The sequence below is a fragment of the Sphaerodactylus townsendi genome, linkage group LG07 (genome assembly GCF_021028975.2).
Source record: "Sphaerodactylus townsendi isolate TG3544 linkage group LG07, MPM_Stown_v2.3, whole genome shotgun sequence".
Classification (NCBI taxonomy): Eukaryota; Metazoa; Chordata; class Lepidosauria; order Squamata; family Sphaerodactylidae; genus Sphaerodactylus; species Sphaerodactylus townsendi.
The window spans coordinates 30,951,103-30,967,063 of record NC_059431.1 but is presented as its reverse complement, the minus strand read 5'-3'; the positions used below and the strand labels follow the sequence as shown (position 1 = coordinate 30,967,063).

At 44.4% G+C, this 15,961-nt stretch overlaps 1 protein-coding gene across 1 annotated transcript in view; it reads left to right on the top strand.

Annotated features, from left to right (window-relative positions):
* The window catches only part of ERCC8 (ERCC excision repair 8, CSA ubiquitin ligase complex subunit), a 51,431-nt gene that overhangs the window by 17,772 nt on the left and 17,698 nt on the right, over positions 1–15,961 (top strand). Inside the window, exons 6-8 of the mRNA XM_048504348.1 lie at positions 995–1,119; positions 1,911–2,014; positions 2,825–2,949. Coding sequence (XP_048360305.1) covers positions 995–1,119; positions 1,911–2,014; positions 2,825–2,949 — 354 coding nt within the window. The remainder of the gene's footprint in view (positions 1–994; positions 1,120–1,910; positions 2,015–2,824; positions 2,950–15,961) is intronic.

Here is a 15,961-nt window from a genome sequence, read left to right as displayed (position 1 = left end):
AGCCAACTGGAGAAAAAATTAAATCGTGCCATTGTTCTGATATCTGTGAATAGCCTTTTGAAGCCGGTTGGTACTCCTGTTCAGGTTGTACCTAAATGAGATCTCCATGTTTGTCCCTCTCTAGTTAATGCTGCTGGGTTTGTGGAAGTCACACAACTGCATGTATGCTGGGTTGTATTGGCACAGTAGGCTACTGACTATTTTTGGGGGGGGGCCCTCAAAGCACAACTGACTTATGGCCATCCCGAATGGTTTTCAAGGCAAGAGACACTCAGAGTTGGTTTGCTATTGCCTGTCTCCTTGTCCGCCCAAGGTATTTCTTGGAAATCTCCCCTGAAAATATCAGCCAAGATCAGGGCTGTGAGCACATTACTGACCAAATGTTATCCAGCTGGCTACTGACTTACATATAATTAAACTGATTTCTAATGGGTAGGTTAGAATGAAATGGCACATTGTGGTTTGATACTGGATAGATAATCCTTGGGAAAGCTTCAGGCTCACTCACATAATTCCTGGATTGGAAACTGCATCTGTTGTCCTTGCTTTGCTGACTAGGAACTTGAAACAGTTGGGCTGCGGGGCAGTACAAAGTACAATTTTCCAATTTGTGATTGGCTGCAAAAAGCAGATAGTAGCTGATAACATAGGAAAAAGAGAAGGGACCACAGGAACGTGCCTGAAGCTCCTTTTAGGTCTCATAACGTGACTGCAGATTTATTTGCGTAATCTTTGCTCCAGCATTCACATGGGCTGCCTTTTTAAAAGGAAATAGGTATTGCGCCTGAATGTGCAGAGATGGATAGAGTTCTATTATGCCCCGTGAGCATCCCTCATTAAGAAAGATTATGCCTATATACCCTATTTTATCCAAAAGGGAGATGACCCTGAATATAACACAACTCTGCCCCCCGAAAGGCTGCTGAAAATGCTTTAGAAAAAAAAATCATTAGTATGACTTGTTTTCTTGACTGGGGGGGGGGGGACACTCTAGAGTTCCTTTCTGGTAGATGAGGCATGTTCTAAGGATTCCTGTGCCTTCACATTTTTAGGACACAGACAAGAAGTGCTGGCAGTATCTTGGTCACCACGTTATGAGTACATCTTGGCAACTGCAAGGTAAAAAGAGAACATGGGGGTAAGAGAAGAAAGAGATAATGAGATCTGTTACCACGCCCACTGATTTCTGCCACTGTAATTTCAACTGTTTAAAATACCATTTCTTAATAGATGGTCACCTCCTGGGAATACAATGTACAATGTGCATTCTGTTCTAAGGCACCCTTTTCAGCATGCATGCCAGTGTGCATTATGCGTGCTTGTGAAGGAAAGGGATGCGATATGTGTACATAGGTCACACAAGAAGTCAAATGGAAGGCCACTTGAACAAATCTCCCAAACAAATGTCCCGTTAGTGTTCTCCGAGAGGGAGAAAGACACCACTTTCAGTATTGATTTATTTTGTCATTAAGCACAATGAACTGTAGGTTCTTTGTGTTGAGTTAAATGAAAAGCTAGTTTTGTTTGCTTTGCTTAGCTAGGCATTATTTAACAGAGGCAGCCGCAGAACGAGTCTGGCTGTGCTTCAGTTTTGAGCAGCACTTTCTCTGTGGCTCTAAATCCAATCTAGCCTCAGTCACTGAAAAGAAACAAGGTTGTAAGTCTCCAGCTAGCCCCTCACTGAAGAGATAGAATCAGTTCATTCTTTTTGTATTGCCTTTTCCTTTTGGTCTCCAGAAAACTGATTAAAAGTCCTACAACCTGAGCTAGCTGACTATTCCATCACTTGATCGCCCAGCTTCTGTTTTCAAGCTGTTTTTTTTTTTTTGGTTGGACACAAATCTAATTGGTTCCTGAAGTTACAAATAAATTATAACAATTATTGCATAATAGGGTTTTTTTTCTTTTAGTGCTGATAGCAGAGTGAAATTGTGGGATGTGAGGAGAGCTTCTGCTTGTCTAGTTACTCTTGATCAACATAACGGGGAGAAGTCAAAAGCGTCTTCCGAAGCAGGTAGTACAGTTGCACAATACCAACGCAACAGGATTGTTGTCATAGATTATTTATTCAGAATATTTTCATCCCTCTCTGTTGCTTCATTGTCTGCCTGAGGCAGGTAGACTTCATGTCAGATGGTTCAGAACTGGTGAATTAGTCACCATTGAAAGCAGCATAAGGAACTTTGTTTTGTTTTTAAAGCTTTCTTTTTCAGTCACGAGGGCAGAAACTTTGTATGATCCAGACTCAGCTAAGCATTTCTCAAATTAATTTTATTTATTTATTATATTTATACCCCGCCCTACCCCTAAAGGGCTCAGGGCGGCTTACAATGGCACAAAGCCTAAAATCATACATAAAATTCATATAAAGCGTATTAATAACAATCAATCCCCACACTCCAAAAGAAAGCAAAGATTCTGACATAACCGGAATTCTGGCACATCTCATTTGTTTGTGCTGCAACGTATCAACCCAGCAGCCTCAGGGAATTTCTGCCTCTCCGTGTGATTTTATGAACTGCAGGATAATGCATGTGATGCATTTTGAACGCATGAAAGCACTACACAAATGCTTAGTATTACTGTTAATAATTATCAAATGACAGTCATTTTGTTCAATTGATGGCAACCAACATTACTGGATTCTGGAATACTTTGTGTGGTGGAGGGGTGCCAATCTTTTTCAAACTCTCTAGATAACACACGATCTTAACAATGAAATGTTGCTATAGAATTAGACCTCTGTAGAACAGGACTTGTTCATATTGTTTTGACAGCAAATACAGCCCATAACGGACAGGACTTGTTTGTATTGCCTTTACAGCAAATACAGCCCATAATGGGCGGGTTAACGGTTTGTGCTTCACGAGCGATGGGCTTCACCTTCTCACGATTGGCACAGATGATCGCATGAGACTTTGGAACAGTTCCAGTGGGGAGAATACGCTGGTAAGAAGTTCTGATACGCAGTGTGCTTTATTTGGTAGATCAACAGAATGGTTCTGTTCAACGTTTTAATTATTTCATTAATCAGAACATTTAGTAAACCCACCTTTCACTCAGCATATCTGATCCAGTTCAGAACCAGTCCACGTGGAACTATTTGCTGTATCATTCACATCACAGTGCTAATTTTCCTCTGTTATAAAGTGATAATTATCCTAATGCAGCCAATCCTTACCACGAGATAATCAAACGTATGACAGGAAAGTTTGCATCATATGTAGGAAAGACAGGTGCGAGGAAGGAAGGCAGAGAAAACAATATGCTAATCTTGCATTGTGATGTAATAATAAAAGCGATCAAGAGAGTGAATGTCATATAATAATCTTAATAGAATTTTGGGGTGGGGGTGGGGGCAGGCATAGGAGGCCAGCCTGCCGAGCTAAAGGCAGAAATTGCTCCAAGGATAACCTGCCCTGGGCCAATCAGATACTGAGTACAGTCCTGAGAGCAGGAGTCCCACCATCCTGAGGGTCTGGCTATGAATTAGCAATGGGGACCGGCCAGCTCAGTGAAAACCCAGTGGGGGGGAGGGGGTGGTCAAGCCAAGGAAAGGATTAATAGAGGATCGGAGCTCAGAGAAAGATGGCACCAGAGCTGGGCCTGACCAGTGTGGGCAGAACTCTAGTTGTAAGGGAGATGTGGGGGGTGGGGGGGTGGAAGGAGGAGAGATGGAGAGGAGGCCAAGCTGCTTTGGAGAGGCTGAGAAAGCCCAGGCACGGGAGAAAGGAAAACCAAGCAGAGGAGGAGCTGTGGCTGTTGGCAGGAAAGGGGAACTGGATTGTTGCATCCTACTTGCTGCTTCCCATCTGTCCGATATACTATTCTATGAGTTTAATTGCACTGCAGGGTGTTGGACTTTATGGCCCTTGGGGTCTCTTCCAACTCTATGAATCTGTGATTTTCACTTTCTGCCCAGTATGACTCCCCTCTGCAGGAATCACTGTTAACGTCTTACTGAATAGCGAAATTGTATATAAATGTATGAAAATTATATAACATCCATACAAGAACAGCTTTGTTTAACCTGCATCCAGGGAATGGGGTTTGCCTGTTAACTAAATGTGCCAATTGACAAAGCAGCAGTTCAGAGAGCAGCATCAAGTGGACAAGGCCCTGGCTGGGGCCCACGGCCCATTCGGCACTGCCCACATGGTGCTGCTGCCTTCAGACTGTTGCATCACCTGAGTAACTCACATACCCAGTAACCACACCAGCCCAGTGGCATGAGAGGGCAGCAGTGCCAAGCAGACAAGGCACAAGTGACATGGATGGGCCCTTAGGTCCTAAGCATGCCCATTAATCAAGGTGCTTGTTTGCCATGCGTACCACCTATTGCTTTGGACTTTCAGTTTTCCAAACATAGTACTGTAAAGCCCTGTGCAAACTGAAATGTCTCCATTATCGCTATCCTTCTCAGATAAGCCCATTTGGTCTGAAGAAAGGCTTCAGATGGGTCAGTTTAGGATGATGTAATTTGTTAAACAAAATTATGTGGAAATGATTCAAAACGCAAACTAGAAATAGCTACAGGTGAGGCCAAACGGTGGCATCCTAGCTGTGGTGATGCTGATGCACGGGATGACAGCTTCATAAACGATGAATAGCGTTTTTGTTGAAAGTCAACTTTTGTCTTTGTTCTTGCTTCTATGGGCAGAAAAAAATATACTTTTGTATGACGTTAGAGTTGCAGTTGTGGAGGGCAGATAGATCATGTTACATGGATCTCTTTCTGGGGTTCAGTCTTGTCCACAGCATGTCATGTGGTTTCATCGTGCCATGAGGTGTACAGAATATAAAAGCCATGGGAGTTGCTGGTTCAATGAAATCTAATATTATAAGCAACTTGATCTTCATTTATTGATTAATTTTATTCAGTTTATGTGTGATTAATTTTATTCAGTTTATGCGGAGTTAAACACTTTATTTAAAATATATATATATATTCCACATTACAGATATTGCAAAAGCAGCAGGCCAGCCTTTGCTGTGTTTACTATTTACAGTTTAGTATTTAAAGGAAAGTGATGCTTATTTAAGCAACACCCTGTTGTTTGGAGGAGGAAAAGTACCTTTTCCCTTCACAGAGGCTGCCTGAGTAAGCATAGGATTCCCTGTTAAGCCGAATGGAATTTGAGGGACTGGCAGAGACGCATGAGGGAGTTTAAGCTCTTCGAGATTGTTGTTGGGATGGGGAGAGGCTTACCTTTGCAAAACCGCTTTGGCATTTTTCTACATCTGCCAGATCCCTCAGTGAGACTTCATCTCTTGGTGCCCGGTTAGCCAGAGTCAGTTCTCATGAACAGTTTATGATAGAAAAGCACTCCTCTGTTCATATTAACACCGCTAGAATGAAGAGGCATAGATGTACCTTTTTGTTTCATTAAATAACTCCCATTTATGAGCCTTTCCTAATATCTGAAGTTAGTTTGGAGAATCTGTTCTCAGTCTAGAGAGGAGTTCTGTTGCAGAAGTTCCAGTGACAGATTGTGTGTTTGTACTTGAGGGGTGGGGGTTAATCGTTTTCAGCTGTGTTGCCTAAAGAAGCCTAAAGAGGCGTAATCTCCTATGACCTGGAGATCCTAATCCTTCATGGGATTGTTCTTCAGTGGTCATCAAAACCCACTCTACATAAGGTCATAGACTTATATGTGTGAAGTGCCATCAAGTTGTAGCAAACTCATGGCAACCCTGTAGGGTTTTCAAGATGAGTGATGTTTAGAGGTGGTTTTCCAGTGGCTTCCTCTGTATGGCGGCCTTGGAATTCCTTGGTGGTCTCCCTTCCAAGAGCGACCCTGCTTAGCTTCCTAGATCTGACAAGATCGGCCTAGTCTGGGCCATTCAAGTGAAGGCAGATCACAAGCAGTCATCTTTTATTACCTGGTCTGTTCTAGGGCTGTGCACTATGGGTACCCTGCCTTCCTTGTGGTTCAATGCAAGATGGATCAGAGAGAGTAATTCACCCTGTCAGCTGAGTGCATTCTCTTTATTACTGTTGTTTATGTTGCCTGTGGGTGGTGCCATTATCATAACCTTGTCACAGAACAATAGGAGATCAGGCTTTGGCTGTGTCCATGCCAGTTCTTCTCTAGGCTTCAGCTTGCTTTTGGAAATACGCCAAGATCTCTCTTTTTTTGTGGTGAAGGGCACAGCTGGTGGCACAAGGCAAAGGTGGAGCATAAGACTGTGATAAGGAAATAGAAAGTTGCATCAAAGTGTAGGTGGATTGGGAGAGGACATTGGTTACAGCATCAAATGACCTCCGAGCTTTGAGGTATGGACTTGGGAAATCTTAGCATTTTCTTCACAATGGGAAACTAGGTGGGGGTGTTCCCAAGATTTCCTTATCACTGTTTGAACACTGTTAACACCCACGTGCGACACTCTATAAGATATTTCAGTCTTTAATTTTGATCTATAGCATGCTGCATATTTTTGACAGAATATTTCAGATCCTCAAATGTAAATTCAGAACCACTATATTTTGCTTTTAACAAGAGGTGAAAGGATAGTTCTCTTTTGAGGGAATACAAAACAGCGATGTGGGTTTTCCGGAAGAATTAGAATTTTAAAATCTTCTGGAAAGTTACCCAATATTCTAAATAGAGCTTGATCTAATTTAGCATGATTATTTTGATTTATATTTAGTAAGCAGAGTTCTCCACGTTAGTTTTATGCCCCAGTAGTAACAAATCCTTGAACTGAGACATTTGGTTTAGAGGAAAAACACAAATCAAATGTGACTTAAATGTTACATTCTGACTAAATTATGTGGGAATTATATTTATTGAAATAACACTTGTGCGGGCTCACCCTGGCCCAGTGCTTGCCCTTTCGTCACAGCAACTTCTGCTTCTAGAGTGCCTGCTAGGTCTCAGTGAGTGGAGAGGAGGGGCTTGCAACACTAGGATCCTCCTCCTCTCCACTTCTTCCAGCTCCCCAGATCTCTGGCCCTCTTGGCCATTTCCACCCCACCCATGTAACCTGCAAGACCTAGGCATTCGAAGAAAGATATCATTGGCCTGGGCGGATTCCTTTTGCTCTCATCCATTTGGCATTGCACCAGATGCCTTCCTGTGCCTCCTGCCTGCAGAGCTGCCTTTTACTTTCAGAGGCCAGCTCTGCCTGCCACTTACAGCCCCACCCCTACCAGAGGCCTACTCAGTCCTGCAGCCTGCCCGCAGCCCTGCTCCCTGCAAGCAAATCTTGGTCACGTTGTGGCTCAGGTGGGTATCATCTGCTAACCAAATGAGGACAGATGACTGCTAACCAAATGAGGACAGATTACTGTCATTCCAGTGGAGCATGGCCTGGCTGGTGCCACAAGAGGGTTGATCTGACCGTCTGCTGCCATAGTGAAGGAGAAAGAAGGGTCTTGCGTTGCTGCTGATGGTAAAGTTTAGTGGGGTCTTGCTGCACAACACATATTCCCATCCTGGGGTTGGATGTTGAGGTAGGCCCATCTCCTCAAACACGTGAGACATACAATCCACATTCACCATCTGAGTAATGCAAGTGTTGTGGTCCCTCATCCATTCCAACCAGAGCAGAGAGGCCTAAATAAGTAATTTCTTTTAACATAATTTGACTGTCACCCACAGAGGTCACTACGGCATCTCATCACTTGCTTTCCTCATTAGGTCTGCATCAGATTGTAACCACCGGTGTCTCTTCTAATGTGTGGAAGGGGACATTTTTAGATTTGGGTTTGCTTTATTTTTATTTTATTGCATGTACTTCTTTCCTCCCCAGTGGGAACACAAAATGACTTTTCATTTTTCCTTCATTGCATCTTTACCATAACTCTGTGAAACATGTTAGGCTGAGCCGGTGTCACTGGGCCAAGGTCAGGCAGCAGGCTTCCATAGCAAAGTACGAATTGGAACCTGGGTCTTCTAATTCTTAGTCCCGCGCTCCAGCTACTACGCCACACTGCCATTTTCACAGCCAGTCAGATTAATTCATGTCAGTGATTATTTAAAATTTGAATTTCCGGTATATGTGTTTATGATTTTGTCCCCCATCTTCGGTTTACAAATCAATAAATATGTGCTTCCTCACACACTTTCTGGAGATAAACACTTGAAGTACAGCTTTGAATCAGTTCTGGCCATTTGAATCATCGCTGGCATTTCCTGTTGTTAATTTTATGAATCCCTGAATTTTTAGAAATGGAAATTTCCCCCTGGAAAATATAAAGCACCAGAAAAAATTTCCAGTCGACATCTATGTTTCAGTCTAATGAAATGGCAGAGTACGATTTGGCAGCTTGTAAACGAGCATTGAACATGTTTTAGGCTCACATGCAGCATCGCTCTTCCCGTCACTCTTGCCCTGCTTGGCCTGTGCTTGATAATTACAAAGCTGTCTTTCCCTCTTCCTCATTCCATTTCTTTCCTAAACAGCTTCCTTATTTCTTTTATTCTTTGCTCTTGTGACTACAGCCTTGAGCATTAACAATTTTAACGACAAAAGTAAGTAGAAATAATAGTAATAATTACACCTGTAACTAGGACACAGGTAACCCAGATCTGAGATCTGATTCCATCGGAAAAACACTTAGCAACTTCCAAGGTAGTATTTTGATTGCTTCCGGCCAAGAGAGTTGGTGGCTGACAATTAACTGGGAAGCTAACCAGAGCCTTTAGAAAGGGAGAGGAAAACATGATTCTATGCCTATGAGATTTTGAACAGCCTAATAGGCAGTGAGGCTACAAAGTCTACCAGCAAATGAAGTCTTCCCAAAGAGGCTTAAAAGTTCTGCCATTGGGACTGAATTAAGGCAGGCCAACAGAAAGACATCTAGGAACTGCCAAGTAATCAAGATAGGGTGGGCTGGAGTTTGGATATGCCAGTCCCAAATAGAGAAGAAAGCAAATTGTACAGGCACAGATTCTGGTACTGAACTCATCTAAAGCATAAAGCCATTACAGAATTAAGATTTCTAACAGAGATCAAACTGAGGCAATTGATACCAGTACCTACAGAAAATGGCCCCCAGGGCAAACACTGAAATTGCCCCCCTCCCCAACTTAATCTGTTTTACAAGATTGCAGTGAGGATAAAATGTACGAGAAAATCCTCAGAACTGGGAATATGAAAACACAAACACAGAAGATTGCTATGTTCAAACTGAAATAACTTTTGCAAGGCTTGAATTTTGAATAGCATCAACATTCTTTGGGATCTACATCCCCCCTGCCTCCCTGCCCATCCAAGAATTGTACATTCTGTAGTCTGGTTGCACTTTTTAAAAAAGCCTTGACCCGCACATCCAACTTTTGAGAGATAACTCTGGCATTTGAATGAAAAAGAGCATATAGGCTATCCACAGAAAGGGGGAAAATGTATTTATTTCCACCTTTCTCCCAGTGAAGACACAGAGAGATTTAAGTATTTTCTTCTTGCTTTCATTTCATCCTTACAACAACTTGTGAGGTAGGCTAGCCTGAGAATTGTGCCAAGTGACTTACCTTGGCTTCAGCTCGCCTGCCTGGCCTGGCTGTTGTCAGGCTCTGGGTGAAAAGTTTATCTGAGAGAGATCTTGGAGGGGAGGAGGCAAGTAAAGAGGGAGAGGAAGAGGAAGACAAAGTCTGCCCGACAAGGGGAAGAAGAGGAGGAGGAGTTTGGATGCGTACCCCACCTTTCTGTCCTGTAAGGAGACTCAAGGTGGCTTACAATCTCCTTTCCCTTCCTCTCCCCACAACAGACACCTTGTAAGGTAGGTGGGGCTGAGAGAGTTCTGAGAGAACTGTGACTAGCCCAAGGTCACCCAGCAGGGCTGTAGGAGTGCGGAAACACATCTGGTTCACCAGAAAAGCCTCTGCCACTCAGGTGGAGGAGTGGGGAATCAAACTCGGTTCTCCAAAGTGGAATCCACCTGCTCTTAACCACTACACCTCGCTGGCTCTCACTACACCATGCTGGGGTGGGTGGTCATTGATCTGGCAGTCTGAGGGCTCCCTGCAGGGCACCAAGCATGGCTGCAGAGGCCAAAGACCCCTTAGGAAGTGTAGCCCTGAAGGAACTTCCCCCCCCCCCCCCCGGCTAGGGATCAGCCTGCTGATGATGCCAGAGAAAGGCTGGTCTTGGCTCGTTGGGCTGTCCTGAGCAGAGAGAGCAGGAGGCAAAGGAGGGAGGGGAGGAATGGCCTGAGCTGAACAGGGCTGAAGGGCAGAGAGCTACCTGCTTGCTTGGGAGGAGCATCTGCAAGTGTTCCTCTCTTGTGCACTCATACAGCTGAATCCTCAGCTCTCCTAGATCTGATGAGTAGCACAAATGGACTGGAGACGCGAAAGGAGGAAGGGGACAGAGAAAGGGAGAGATTTCCTCCCTCCCATTCCCAACACTTGCCTCCTCTCTCTCCAGGCAACCTGCCCTCAGCTACTGGAAAAACCCCTGTCTGTCCTCAATCCGGTCCCCCTGGACATCTGCTCTCCCAGTTTGCTTTCTGGCCGAGGAAGAAGGGCAACAACGTGCCAGCTGCCTGGCATGTAATTTGGCTGGGACTGCGAGGTTAAGTTTCTCGGAAGCTGCGGAAGGAGGGGCAGGGGCTCAACACCACAGCCTTGGACTGTAGCCCTTTTGTGTTGGCTGTCACCACCACTGCCCCATCCAAATTCAAACTGTGCAATGACATGCCAGGAGAAGGGGGTGTCCATGTAGGAGAGAGGCAGCAGCAAGCAATGGGCATGTCCCCCTTCTCCTCCAGCCCGCTGCAAGGGGAAGAGGCAGAGACCTACACACCCTTCCCCCCACAGCCTTAGTGCTCTCCAGCAGGTGGGCAGCAGAGAATAATTGTTGCAGGAGCTCGGAAGCTGCTCTGCTGGGGCCCCAATGCATCAAAGGGAGGCAACCTTCGTCATACGGTGGCTGGCTTGGCCTCTACTCTGGCTCCCCTCCAAGGGTGGCAGGGCCACAGCCATCTTTTCCTTTCCCCTTCTGTTGGCATCACCATGGTGGCCTAGCAGAGATGCTGCAGGAGCCACTCTGCCTTAGCAGCCCACAGGAGCCTCTCCTGACCTGGCACCCTGTGGGAGGGGAGTATCAGCCAGGGCCCGGGCATCCCCCACTCCTGTGGTGCCCAGGGTAAATTCCCTGGCTTTCCCCATCCAAAAGACACCCCTGACCAGATCCCCAAACAGTCCATGTGAGCGGTTACCAGTTTCTGCTTCATAGTTCTAAAGCAGCGGTTCTCAACCCGTGGGTTACGACCCCTTTGGGGGGGGGGGGTCAAACGACCCTTTCATTGGGGTTTCCTAAGACTCTCCATCTGTGAAATGGATAAATGTTAGGGTTGGGGGTCACCACAACATGAGGAACTGTATTAAAGGGTCACAGCATTAGGAAGGTTGAGAACCACTGTTCTAAAGGCATCCATCCCTATTACTTTTCATTGTTGTGACACTTTACTTTTTTGCATGTCAGGGGATCAGTTGCAGGATTCTCCCTCACATGCACTTTAGAATGCTAGTAGAACATTTGGGACTCTGGTCTTCCACAGCCTTTTATCTCCTCCCAGTGGAGAAATTGTTGGGGAAACCCGTTGCCTCTTGTGCTCAGTGGCAATTTGTGCTCCTCAGGAGGCCTGAATGTGTCTGGCTTTTTCAATGAAAAGACACAACCCTGCTTCTCAACATTGTACCAGAGCAAAATGGCACAGTCAAGTTTAGAGCTCCTTGTATCAAAGCATAAAAGCTTTCACAGGAAATGACTGAGGGTACAGGATATGAATCCTCCCTCTATATATAGAGAGAAGATTGACTGGTACCTTTTGCATGCCATGCGGAACAACCTGCAGACTACTTGCTCCAGGTCTTTCCTTCTTCCCCACACACATCTGTTAATGCTTTCTTGAAAACAATTCCTGTTGTGAGAGAGATTCTGGCTTTTTTGTTTGTATCTACCCTTGGGCACATGCAAACCTGTTATAATATTGATTTTTTTTCCAAAATCTGGATTAGGCTGCTGACAACAGAAACTTACAGCACAATAAAGATTCGCACTTAAAGCATAATATTTCATAGGCAAGCAACAATCCCTAGCTCGGTACCCACAGCCACCATGGAACCAGCCAGCTTGTTTCTCATTGGCTGTCAAGAATCCCTAGTCCAAGAGATTCCTGGGATTGGCCAGCAACGCACACAGTTACAAAACCCTAGGATATGAATCCTTATACCTCAGTCTTAGTCTGTACCCCTTTTCCTCACCTAAACAGCCAGAGAAGCCAAGGGGCAAACTTCCAACCTTCCTAGAAGTAAAGGTAGGCCGGAAAGGTAGGCCGGTTGTAACGTCAGTCTCACAGGTTGCAACGTCAGTCTCATAAAACAACCTGGTAGGCATTGGCATGTAGACCTGGGTACTGGAATTAGGCTGACGCCACCTGAGGACAAAACACTCCAATATATAATTAAAGTGATGTATTAAAATTGTTCACGAATATTTCTAAAAAGAACAGTGAGCGGTAAGGTTTAAAATAGCAAAAGTCAAATCAGAAGGACTAACTGCACGTTAATAGCATGGGTTCAGATTACCAGATGTTACCCTTTCCTGCTGAAATTCTCCAGCCTTCAGTCCACTCTGTCTGGGAGGCAGCATGGGCAGACAGTCTGTCTGACCCATAAAGCAAGTATGAAATTAAAAGGTCTAAGGTTGTTTTAAAGAGCCATGGGTAAGCACCAAGAGCAAAACTAGACTGAAAATGCTAAACTTTATGGCCAAGGTTCTAAGTTGGTCTGAGCTCATTTGACCAGTCAGATTTGTTGCCAGTGACGTTAATGAGCTGTGTCACCCTGTCACTGACCAGGTGATCCAAAGAGGTCAGAGTGAGATGGAATGGTGGGGGCTTATCTGCAGCTAAGCCCACCCCCACCCCAATTCCATTTCTCTCAAGTATGGAGGCTCATGGTTAATTTTTGCTAATTGGGCGGAATGTGGCTCTGCCGTTCTTGACCTTGGAGACTGAGTCAGGATAGAAACTGCTTTCTACACCTGCTTTTTTCTCTCAGTTGCAAAAGAGCACAGCTTTGCTAAATCTCAAGCAGCAGCACAGTTATTTTTCAACTTAATTTTTTAAATTGTAGGCCTGAAGCCTGAACCAGTGTGCAAGAGAACAAGAAACTGCATTATGGGACTCATTTTCTGAACAGTAGCCACATCCAAGGATACTTCAGACCCAGGACTCACACAAAAATGCACAACCTTGAAGGATGAATGGTTAATTTCTATTTCGGAAATACTGAAAAGTAAATTAAAACAGTACTCAAAACAGTGCAGAATAGGTTTTTTTAAAATTCCAATGGCTTTCAGTTTTGTTCAAATAGCTTTCAGTTTCATCAATATACATGTTGATGGAGTTAAGCAGAAGGGAAGAGTCTGAAACTGCACCAAGACAGCGGGGTCTTAGATGGAAGGGGTCTTCCGGGGTATCGCTATCTTGAGATAAGGACAGGGTAGGATGTAAATATTTAAATAAATACACTAAATGCAATCTCTGTCCTTTTGTGTACAGCTACTCAGAGTACATAGTGAGATGAAAAGGGAGATTTGAGGATTCTTTTGAGGGAAGTCGTTTTTCGAGGGAAGAGGTCAGCCAGTCCTCTGTTCATACATGGGCCAATTTGGATTATATGTTCCAAGTGTTGAGTTGCAGGGTCAGATTAGGGGTGCACAAATTGGCCCTGCCTCTGAGATGAATTCCACTAGCTCAGCCAAACTAGGCAATCTGTCTTGTTTTCCAGTAGGTCCTGCTGAGTTGGCAGATTTTGTCTTAAGGCCAGCCTATTGCTAGGTAGCCACAAATAACTGCCAAGGGCACCAGAGGCAGACAGGCATCAACAGCTAAGCAAGTGCTTCCCTGGTCCAGACGGGCAGCCACAAGGAGCCTGTTCTTTTCCTGACCAGACCAGTACTGTAAGGCAAATGCTGCAATGCCTGATTCCACAAGAACAGATACTGGTCTGACCCCAAAGGCTGATGAACTTGATTGCATTCCAAATGTCTCGGAAAACTTTTTAGAGCCTGGGTGGTGACTTTCTAGGAGCCCTGGTTTCGGCCTTGAAAGCTGTTCTGCAGAGTGCTTTTGGCAGAGTGGCTCCTGAACGGTTGGCAACAGCCGCAGAAGTCCATTGCGTTCACATCCTACATGTGAGCTCCCAAAGGCACCTGGTGGGCCACTGCGAGTAGCAGAGAGCTGGACTAGATGGACTTTGGTCTGATCCAGCTGGCTTGTTCTTATGTTCTTAACGGCTTTTCTCTCCCAGAAGCTGGGGTCTATGGAGAAGTTGGAGAGATGGCTAGAACACCATTGATGGAAAACTCATGCCAAATCAAACAGAACCTTCTATAAAGTCCATTTGAGGACCTTGGAGGTGTGGCGATGGTGGCAAAGAAGCCTTTGTCTCCCATTACCACTGCATTAGCTGAAGCGTGTCCAGAAAAACTATTTTGAGTGTTTCAGGACAATGTTATCTGGGCTTATCACTCTGAACCCTGATTTTGAAATTAGCTCTGATGATTTTGCTTTATTTTTGCTAGTACGAAGCTCTCATTAGTCTTAGTTCCCCCTGTGCAACTGGGCACATTGGGCAACAAGCGTTGTCCAATGATTTCGGTCGGCTGCAACGAGTTCAACTTCGTCCCATGAGATGCAAGTGTAGTTTAGGTCTTCTTTGAAGGTCTGGCACCATGTCTGCCATGGTGTACCTCGCTTTCGCTTTCCTCTGGATGGTACCCAACACATCGCGGACCTGGTAGACATAGGATGTGCCCAGTAAAATGCAATCGTCGCTCTGTCAGGTCAAGTTGAAAACTTGGTGGAGCTTGATCAAGCTTTGTTGACAGATAAATGGGTTGGCACTTGCTGGGAACACTGTCTTGCAGCAGCATCACATTAGTAAACAGATCCCTGGTTTAGACATTGCTGACCTTTCTACACCAATCCCTGTTCTTGAAACCTCCAGATTGGATTGTACAATGTGTTGTAAATTATGATGTGTTGTAAATGCCTCTGAAGACATCTTGGAAGCTTTAGCAAAACTCTTGTTTAGCATCAGTTGCTGGGAAAAGTCCAACTTCAGTGCTTCGTTAATTTCTCTGGTTACCTATTTGCTTCTGGTTACCTATTTGCTTCAAAGTGCTGGCTATTACCTTTAAAGCCCTTTACAGCTAGAGCCTTCCTGCTTAATTAATTCTTCTCTGCTCCACAGTACCACCTTATGTTCTTCAGACAGTCTTCTCCTTATGGAGTTGCCACTGGCTTTTTCCATGGTTGGCCCAGTCCTTTGGAATGACTGGTCCCAGTGGGTGGGATGTTGCCATCACTTGCTACATTCAAGAAAGTGCATGTCAGCCTTATTCCACTGGCCATTTGTCAGAGAGTAAACTATTTCAGCAAGTTTGACTGCATCCTTTTAAAAAAAATTGTGTGTTTTACGATGTGGTTTTAATTATGTGCATTTTGTAATCCTGTCCACTTTTTGTATTTTTAATTCTGGGCATTTTGTTCATTGGGTTGTTAAGTTTTGTGTCCTTACATCCCGGTATTGAGTTGTTAGCCACCCTGAGTCTGAGGAAATTTAAAAAGATAGAAAAGGTTTACATAATTAAAATGGCTGAGAAAAGTGGAGACCTGAACACAGCCTGAACAAGAAATCTGAAAATCTTTATTCTGACTACCTTTCAACCTACCATCATTGGGAATATGTTTCAGACCTAGGGTGAAAGGATGTATTTGGTTTGGTTTCCTTTGTTCAGATGTTTTTAGTTGTTGATCAATAGTATACTTTTCCTCTTTGTAACTAGCAGTTACTTACGCAACTAAAGTTTTTCTTTTTCTGAAAGTTGTGTTGTGGTTATCTCTGCATCTGGATATAAAAGCATGATGTGATTCATGCTTACAAAAAGAAGGAAGGGAGACACCAACCTGGATTTGAATAACTGCAACAAGTGATATATTTAA